This window comes from Neolamprologus brichardi, chromosome 12 (genome assembly GCF_056152115.1).
Source record: "Neolamprologus brichardi isolate AB-2024 chromosome 12, ASM5615211v1, whole genome shotgun sequence".
NCBI lineage: Eukaryota > Metazoa > Chordata > Actinopteri > Cichliformes > Cichlidae > Neolamprologus > Neolamprologus brichardi.
The window spans coordinates 32,350,724-32,360,910 of NC_142115.1; the positions used below are offsets into that span (position 1 = coordinate 32,350,724).

General features: G+C 38.7%; 2 protein-coding genes across 2 annotated transcripts; both read left to right on the forward strand.

Moving 5' to 3' along the window:
- Positions 1-1,583: 1,583 nt before the first annotated feature.
- LOC102794030 (zinc-binding protein A33-like) lies at positions 1,584-2,864 on the forward strand. Its single transcript, XM_006809597.3, has one exon. It carries the CDS (start codon positions 1,599-1,601, stop codon positions 2,862-2,864), a length of 1,266 nt encoding a protein of 421 aa, XP_006809660.3. The 5' UTR covers positions 1,584-1,598.
- Positions 2,865-6,520: 3,656 nt separating this feature from the next.
- On the forward strand, positions 6,521-7,993 carry LOC148100314 (nuclear factor 7, brain-like; the record flags this gene model as incomplete). The annotated part of the gene is made up of 1 exon (XM_087849637.1): positions 6,521-7,993. A coding segment is annotated over exon 1 (1,365 nt), but the record flags the coding sequence as incomplete, so codon positions are not given.
- Between the last annotated feature and the right edge of the window lie 2,194 nt (positions 7,994-10,187).

Here is a 10,187-nt window from a genome sequence, read left to right on the forward strand (position 1 = left end):
GTTTTTGTGTTTCTCTTTAAAAAATTCTGGGCAAATCTAGAGTTGGTGGAAACAAACATGGCAATGTAATGTATCTGATGAACAGTGCTCAAGCTCTATATCAGTTTTCTAATAATAATTTAAAAAATTAGGGCTCTTCAGCTACACATGCACTGAAAGGCATCAGGTTACATTTAAGTGTAATCAGTTAATGAGTACTAATACTGGAGTTAGCAATGGAATCCAACAGATTAGAAAAAATGTAATAAAATCTCACTTTCACAAATATTTGTTTTCTGTGGTTTTTAAAATCTCAGAACATCCATCCGTTTTCTTCCATGTATCCATGTGGGCGGATGGTGGGGACTGCTGCCTATCTGAGCTGTTATGGGACGAGAGACTCTGGACATGGAGAATATGCAAATACCATACAGAGAGGTCCATGCTGGTGGGGTTAAATCCAAGTGGAAGCTAATCAACCTTTATTTTTTTTTAATCTTTTATTTTTTTAATGATAAGTGATTTTCTTCTGATTAACCATCTAGAATCTTGATGGATGTCTGTTATAATGATTCAGTACTAACATTACTTTAGTAATCCTTAAACATTTGTTCGGTTGGAGCTGCTGTTTCTTTAAACTCTCACTTCATATGTCAGATGGGAAAAAACTGAGAAGCCTGGCTCCAGTTTGATGTGTCTGTGAACATAAAAGGACAAATATCAATTGAAAACAGGGCTCAGACCTGCATTTAAAGAAACACTTCCATTATTTTCATATTTGGAGGCAAAAGATGCAAAAACCTCCAATTTTAAAATCTGTTTAAAAAATAAAAATATTTGTTTTTAAAAATAAATGTAAGTTTAAAAAAAGTTTGTACATTGAAATTTGGCCTTTTTTGGAACTGAGCCTATACAATGACTTATTGCAAAAAAATAAAATAAAATCATAAACCACAGGGAAGTATGAAGAACTCCTTTGTCTATAAGAATACACAAGGTAATAACTGTTGACATCAAGGCTGCAACAGGAGGACAATAAAAGCTGTGAAGCAACATCCAAAGAAAGAGCTGCAATCTAAAATAAAAGGGGAGATTTATAATGTAAACAAATGTTTGACATTTGCTTGGAAAACACAAATAACTTAAACTAAAAAAGTAATAATTTTATCCCCAATAAAAGATTCTCGAGAGTTTTGAGTCAGTAGGTTAGTTTATGGTTGTTTCAGGACAGATCCCATTCTCCATAAGGGTAGTAAAAGCTAGCACAATGCAGTTAATAATCAACCAATGAATGATTTAGATGAAATTTGAAGTGACTGTTGAAACCAAGTAGTCATTACAGGGTTTGGTGTCTGTTACCAGTCTGTACTTACGTGGTGGACAGTAGGAGGAAAACTGTGAGGAATTTTGATTTGGTGAGTTTCTCATTTGAAAACAGAGAAAATGCAGAAAAAGACTTATTTTCTTATGCACTTTAATCCACTTTCTGTTCTTAGATTTTCAAAGATGCTGTGTCTCTGATCTGTAACCACAGATTCTATTCAAGCTGCCCGCAACAATTTTGAGAACAAGTCAAAAACAAAATCTGTCCTATTTGTAAAAGGAGACCCTCAAACCACATGGAAGATCAAATGCACTCTCTTACCCATCTGACCAACTTTGATCAGAACAAAGTGGCTGATAAGTATGATGGGATAAATACAGCTCGATTATCCGAGAGAGTAAAAGAAAAGAAGATGGTGGAAATGTCTTGCAATCAACACCAAAAAGAATCTAAACTGTTCTGTGTGGACGAGCAGAGAGCTGTGTGTACCGTGTGTGAGTTTTCTCTCCACCAGAGTCACAGAGTGGTTCCTGTAGAAGAAGCAGTCAGTGACCTGAAGGAGCAGCTGAAATCTGACTTAAAGTCTCTGCAGGACAAGAGGAACAAACACAAACAAGTGGAGGAAACATACAATGAAATGAGGGAACACGTGAAGAAGCAGCTGTTGTCCACAGAGAGGCAGATCAGAGCAGAGTTCAAGAAGCTCCAGCAGTTCCTGAAAGAGGAAGAGGAGTCCAGACTGGCAGCTCTGAGGGAGGAAGAGGAGCAGAAGGGGAGGACTATCAGCAGAGAGATGAAGATGATTGAGGAGCAGATCTCCTCTCTGTCAGACAGCATCTCTGCTGTTGAAGAAGAGCTGCAGAAACACAGCGTGCCATTCCTCAGCAGTTATAAAGACACTCAGAGCAGAGCCAGAGCCCAGAGCTCAGTGTCAGATCCACAGCTGGTCTCAGGAGCACTGATAGATGTGGCCAAACACCTGGGCAACCTGTCCTTCAGAGTGTGGGAGAAGATGAAGGAGAAGGTCCACTTCAGTCCTGTCATTCTGGACCCAAACACTGCAAATGCCTGTCTCTGTTTGTCTGATGATCTGACCAGTGTGAGACTTGGAGACACAAAACAGCAGCTTCCTGATAATCCAGAGAGAAACACTTATTACATAACTGTTTTTGGTTATGAGAGTTTCAGCTCAGGGAAACACAGCTGGGAGGTGGAGGTGGGAGACCATCCTAGCTATTTTGTAGGTTTAGCTAAAGAGTCACTTGACAGGAAGGGGATGTCTTTTGGCTCACCAGACTGTGGATTCTGGTGTTTATTATATTGTAGTGGAATATACTTTAACCGTGACGGTCAAACTCTCACACTGAAGAAGAGTCTCCAGAGGATCAGAGTCCAGCTGGACTATGACAGGGGGGAGGTGTCCTTCTATGACCCTGAAGACATGACTCTGATCTGCACCCACAGAGACACTTTCACTGAGAAACTCTTCCCATATTTCAGTTTTGGAGGGGATGGAAGTCGAAAAACATCTGATATCAAAATGTGTCAGACTGAGATTTGATTGAAAACTTGGAGGAGGTCTAAAATTATTATACATTATAATATTTTATATTAAACAAAGTCATGAATGTAGTTTGTGGTTTTTGAGACTATGCAATATTATTTAACAGTTGTTTCAAATATCATCCAGTTAATATGAGATTGATAACAATGATCCTGGTAGCTGATATCAATGTCACTTTCTTTGATTTTGGTATTTGCCCCTCTCTGTTTAAAATCTCTTACTTTTTCATCAAATTATTTTTAAACATTTAAATATTTCCAAACATATGATGATTCAGATAAATATCTGTAACTAAGATGATATTTTATGATATTTTGATATCATTTACCAAAGTCAGTGTCTCCCAATTATAGCAGTGCTTTAACAGAACACTAAAATATTCTTTTATTAGACTCTAATCTCTGTTTTAAAGCATTCGGGAAATTGTGTTATTTTTTCTTGTTATTGTAATAACGCACTATGTGTTACTGTGCAAAACGAATCCAATTGTGGACTTTAATGCAAAATTTATTCTGCTGTACATCAGTGCAGATTACTGTCTCAAAATCTTCTGTATATTTTTCTGTTTTCTTCATACAAAGAAAATCTGGATTTCTATTTGTCTCTGTTTTAATACAACATAAATGTAACACTGGGAAGCAGAGTTACCTAACTGTGGATGCACATTGATGGCTGAACAGCAACATTTATTTCATAAATCTGTAAAATTTGTACAGTTGGAGCTGTTGTTTGTCCCAGTGTGTTTCTGGAAACTCCCACTTCATATTCCAGATGTGAAACAACACATCAGCACATTCAGGATTTTGTTGTGTTAACTGTGGATTTCCTCTTCTTTTTTTTTTAATGCAGGTATTGCAAATATGATAAAATGTCAAAATCATGAGTTTATTGATCTCTTGAGTTTTCTATCAATAAAAAATATAAACTCCTGGCTACAGTCTGATATTTCTTCAAAAACAGAATTTCATACTGAATTATAATTTTATAAATAACACCACAATAATCAGAAAAAACAGAGACATAGAGGAAGAAATCTAAAGTGATAAAAAGAGACAAAGGGAAACTAGAAACAGCCACCTGAAGAGAAATGATGGAGTAAGTTTGGAAAGACACCCTGTGAAGAGAGGCCGTCTCACTGATGTCCGTGCGGCTCAGGCAGTGACTGGAGATAGCAGACAGCAGACGTTCAGAGTTCAGTGATGCTTTATCTGACTAAATGACAGGAAGGCAGCAGAGTTCATGCTCAAATTAAGAGGACAACACTTCATGTAGTTTATGTGTATGACTGGACAGGTAATCAGTATTTATTAATTTGAGCCCCTTGAAATTTGAATTTTGCTCATTTGTGCAGAGAAGAAAACGCTGACTTCAGCCTAAAACCGCAGGCCTTTAAAAGTAAATATCATTTTGTCATCCTGGGAAAGAGTGGTGTTTTAAATGTCGTCTTATTTTGCATGAGTAGCTGTATTTTATTATTTTTAATCTTTTAATAATGTGTAGGGTGGTACTCTTGCAGTTTTATTGCATGCTTTTATTGTGACATTTGTTGACTTGTTTCCGGGAGACTCCTCACCTCCCCTATCACACACCTGTGAGAGTTCATGCCCTGGAAGGATTGCGCGTTTGACAAATCACAGTTCGCATTCGCGCCACAAACAGACCAATAAGAGTGCCTGGCGGAAGTCCAACTGGAGACGAAAACGGAAATAAACACCATCGGCGAAGAGTGAAGAGGTGACGCGATAGTATCGCATCATACATCGTTGGACGGCCAGATACTAGTCACGCGTGTCAAGTACAGTTAAGAGCTCTGCCCATTGGGGCTCACAGGAGCGAGGTAGTGGAGAGGACGTGTGAGGACGCTGCCAGCTTTTGGATTTTAATAGATCTTTATTGGACTTTTAGCGGTTCTAATTGATTGGCTGAGGCGATTGAAACTTTTTAGTTTCATTGTTTTTACATATTTAAATGTTGTTGTGTTTGACTGAAAATCAGCTTTTTAGACACATTCAGTCATTAGTTTAGTTTTATTTAACATGGAAACTCACTTTCATTGTTCTTTTTATATTTAACTGACTCCTTAGAATAAAAGATTATTTGCTTCTGTTGGTTTGTAAATATTCTTGTTGTGCTGAAGCTGTTTTCTTGAAATAATCATAATCAGATTTTATAAAATTCAGTTTATTTTAAGCAACTACATTCAAAATTTTTATTTTTATTTTCAGACCTGCATTCACATTTAACCTCAACTCTCTTAAACTGCATATCAGAGAAGACTTGTGCAGTTTGTTTTGATGGAGTCACTAATTCTCACTTTGGTCTGATCCTCAGTGTGAAACATTACCAGGCAGAAATCAAATGTAATCATGGATAAAGTTTACATTCTCACACCTGATCTGCATCTTTATAAACTCTAACTTATGTTGTTTAACAGTAAATTTAAAGCTGCAGAGATGTTTGATGAAGGTCCAACTTTATAATATTGGTATTTATTTGTATATTATATTTACTCACAAGACAAAGTTCATATTTTCTTCTCTGGTAAAAATATTTTTCCAACATTTTATTTCCACTTTCTCACATTTTTATTATATATGACTCATTACATGTTAGTTATGCCGTTACTCAATAAGTAAAGCAAAAACACTTTTGTCAGTTCATCTCTAAAAACTGCAAATACACAAATAAAACATTTTTTTCTTTAGTATTTCCATAAACTTTGGCTCTAAATACATCATTTGTTATGCGTTTGGAAATTTAAAGTCAGTAAGATTATTAAGAGAGCAAGAAGGTAGATTATTAATTAAAAACTAATAAAACTTTATTTCTCCTCTTTGCAGACTGAATCTTGTTTTTCAGTCCTGAGCACAGACCTGCTGACATGTTGGAGAAGCAAACAAAGTATTTGTTTAGTCAGTCTGTCCTGAGCCATAGTCTTTGTGACACTTTTTATACTTTATTCATATTTTTTAAATTTGTTTATGTAACCAGATAAGGGGCAGAAAAGTGATGATGGTACTAAGGGTCTGTACCATAGCTTCTTCCTTTGACTATAAACATCACAGCAGTTATTCTAACATGTTGCTGAGGTATAACAAGGCACAGCACTAAAATGAATGTGCATCAATACAAACTTACCAGAGCAGTTTGGTTCATGCTAAATGTCTGAACTCAACTCTGCTTCAAAGTTAGTGAATTCTCCCTCTAACAACACATTAGACTCATCAGTTTCAATCATGTACATTTTTATAAACGTATCTAGCATGACTCATTTCATCACAGCAGCACACAGACGACAAAAGACACCGGCCCTGGTTCCTGTCACAGCTGGGATTTCATCCTGCTTTCATCCTGACGGGCCGTCGTAGTCTAATCACAACATAGCATAGCTGAATTCTTATATAATAAATCATCTTCAGTTCCTTCTCCTTATTGAAATATCTGTTTAGTTTTTTTAAAAAACACTTAGAGAAGTCAACGACTTTTCAATTTTCACTCTTGTTTTTTTTGTGAAGCACAACCTGGAAACTGTCTGAATTACTGTGACAGCGCCCTCTAGCGAATACAAATATTATATGCACATTTCAGCTTACCACGTCACTGTGATTCGTGAAAATGAAAGTAAATTTCGACACTTTTAAACAGAGCTGAGACGCCATTACAGGGAGTCAGATCTCTGATGAAAAACACACGTTTGGAGGATTTTAATCAGAAAGTTCAAGAGACACTAATTTGGTGAGTTAAAAATACTTAAAGATCAAATGGCTGAGAAACTCGGACTTGTTGAAAAATTCCTGAGCTGCCATGTGTGTTCAGAGACTTTCAGAGATCCTGTGTCTCTGAGTTGCAACCACAGCTTCTGTTCAAGCTGCCTGCAGAAATTCTGGGAACAAACTAAAAACAAAAACTGTCCCATTTGTAAAAGAAAATCTTCAAAGGATAATCCTCTTGTGAACTTTGCTCTGAAAGAACTTGCTGATTCATTTGCTGGGAGACAGAAATCTGGATCATCTGAGACAGAAAAGGGAGAGAAGAAATTAACAGTGGTGTGCAGTAAACATGAGGAAGAGCCTAAACTGTTCTGTGTGGACGAGCACAGAACTGTGTGTCCTGTGTGTGAGTTTTCTCTCCACCAGAGTCACAAAGTGGTTCCTGTAGAAGAAGCAGTCAGTGACCTGAAGGAGCAGCTGAAATCTGACTTAAAGTCTCTGCAGGACAAGAGGAACAAATACAAACAAGTGGAGGAAACATACAATGAAATGAGGGAACACATGAAGAAGCAGCTGTTGTCCACAGAGAGGCAGATCAGAGCAGAGTTCAAGAAGCTCCAGCAGTTCCTGAAAGAGGAAGAGGAGTCCAGACTGGCAGCTCTGAGGGAGGAAGAGGAGCAGAAGGGGGGGACTATCAGCAGAGAGATGAAGATGATTGAGGAGCAGATCTCCTCTCTGTCAGACAGCATCTCTGCTGTTGAAGAAGAGCTGCAGAAACACAGCGTGCCATTCCTCAGCAGTTATAAAGACACTCAGAGCAGAGCCAGAGCCCAGAGCTCAGTGTCAGATCCACAGCTGGTCTCAGGAGCACTGATAGATGTGGCCAAACACCTGGGCAACCTGTCCTTCAGAGTGTGGGAGAAGATGAAGGAGAAGGTCCACTTCAGTCCTGTCATTCTGGACCCAAACACTGCAAGTGGCTGTCTCTATCTGTCTGATGATCTGACCAGTGTGAGACGTGGAGACACAAAGCAGCAGCTTCCTGATAATCCAGAGAGAAACACTGAGTATCTCACTGTTTTTGGCTCTGAGGGCTTCAGCTCAGGGAAACACAGCTGGGAGGTGCAGGTGGGAGACCATCCTGTCTGGATTATAGGTTTAGCTAAAGAGTCAGTTGACAGGAAGGGAAAGTGTTTTGCTTCACCAAAAAATGGAATCTGGTGTTTAAAACATGACAGTGGAAAATACACTAATGGTGATGGTCGGACTGTGACAGTGAAGAAGAGTCTCCAGAGGATCAGAGTCCAGCTGGACTATGACAGGGGGGAGGTGTCCTTCTATGACCCTGAAGACATGACTTACATCTGCACTCACAGAGACACTTTCTACGGTGGCCCTGAGAGGCCAAAAGCGCTGCAAAAAGAAAAACACTTGCAAAAAGAAAAAGCGCTGCAAAAAGAAAAACACTTGCAAAAAGAAAAAGCGCTGCAAAAAGAAAAACACTTGCAAAAAGAAAAAGCGCTGCAAAAAGAAAAACACTTGCAAAAAGAAAAACACTTGCAAAAAGAAAAAGCGCTGCAAAAAGAAAAACACTTGCAAAAAGAAAAAGCGCTGCAAAAAGAAAAACACTTGCAAAAAGAAAAAGCGCTGCAAAAAGAAAAACACTTGCAAAAACAAAAAGCGCTGCAAAAAGAAAAACACTTGCAAAAAGAAAAAGCGCTGCAAAAAGAAAAACACTTGCAAAAAGAAAAGCGCTGCAAAAGCACACACAACACAACGGAAATAGGAAAAAACACAACGGAAATGTTTCTGGGGAGACAATAACCGGACGGACCAGTTGACCAAAACATGCTAACAAGTGCACTGGGACTGGGAGACACTTCAACGAAGTGGAAGCAGAGCGGCCAAAGAGTAAACTTCCAAAAGTAAGTTCTGAATATTATGTCACTTATTTATGTGCAAATGTTTAATAACGAGGAGCATTAAAACATTACTGTTGGCCACATGCCGGCAAAGTTATGTGACATTAGCGATGTTTGTACTTTCAGCGTTTACTTTGTTTTAAAGTCTTTACTTTATACGCCGTTAGATAGTCGACCTTAATCTTACAGAGAATCTGATGATTTTGTGGATAATTAAAATCAGTCATATATCCACAAACACAACAGGCTGAAAGTCAGTGATGCTGCTCGGTTTGCAGTCCTGAATATCACGGCACAAGCAGGATTCACTGCACTGTTAATGTTAATTATGTCATATTGCTGCCTCTGTTCGGTGGTGTTGAGCCAAACGGACTTTAACGTGTGTTTGAACGAGCTGACGGTTCACTCATTGTAGCGACTTCCACAGTCGCTAGAGCCCGGGGATGGAGCCCGCCTATTTGCCTGACGCGCTGTCAACTTTAGCAATAATGCGAGAGGTGGAATTGTTTGCTTGTTTATTAAAGTGTTTACAGAGTAATGTCATCTCAAGATTTGGACTCTTACAACGTCACAGGCTCTAATGTAACAAGACGAAACATGTTGTGCAGCGGTCAACAAAAACTACGGCTACCCAGCCCTCCTCTCTGTCAAAATCAAAACCAGTGAATGACAGACTGACAACGCCCTCTTAATGTCGCCGCTAGCACCCACGTGACTCCCATTACACATCACCATAGCAACCAAACAAATGAAAACCCAGTGATCATCAAAAAATTCAATACATTTAATTATGGTTCCTACACTCATTAAGCTGAAAGAAAGATGCTTTAATCACAGCAGTCACACATGTGTCCACTGTACCAGCTGGGAACTCTTCTTGTTCAGCACTCGTAATAACACTAAATCCTCCTGTTTGTAGCAGTGTGTACACCTGAGACTGTCACCTGTCTGTCTGTCCTGCACTCTCTCTCTGTTTCTTTCTCTCTGATTGTGGAATAAAAGTATGAACATGTATTTATAAGTTACACTTGTGTTTGAATCCTGCAGCTTATCACGCATTTGATTTCCATGTGTGACGACTGCAAGTGTCCAGAGTGAGGACAGACTGAGGGACCCACTGCTGCACATCATCTGTGAGGCTTTGCACCCCTGATGATCCACCAGGACTCAGCAGTGTGTGAGGAAGAGGAGGAGGAAGAGCCAGCAGCAGCTGACAGATGGAGAGAATAGACAGACTGTTCCCTGTTTGTGAAGGACTGCTAGGAAAGTTTAACATAACTAACTGTCTGTACTGAATCAGTCTTATTAGGTAATGTTCAAATAATGTTATCATCCAGTGTTTTCAGTGTGGGAGAAAGTACTCAGGGCCTTCAAGTTACACACTATGAAAGGCAGCAACAAGTTTAATATTCAGAAACCTAAAGTATGTATCAGCAGCTGAATGGAGCTAAAAATAATTGTTTGTTTCAGTTCTATGAAGCTTTGAGTATTTTGGATCAGTAGCACTGCTGTGTTTGTTGCATCATATCGCTGTAATTGTTTATATGCTTTATATATTCTGAGGTAAGTTGATCTATAGTTACATCATATTCTATAAGGATGTTATGTGTTTGTAGACTTTCTGCCCAGTTTGACCCATTTAGCAGAAGTCAGCCCTTTTAAGGCTCTGATATCTATTCTGTATGACT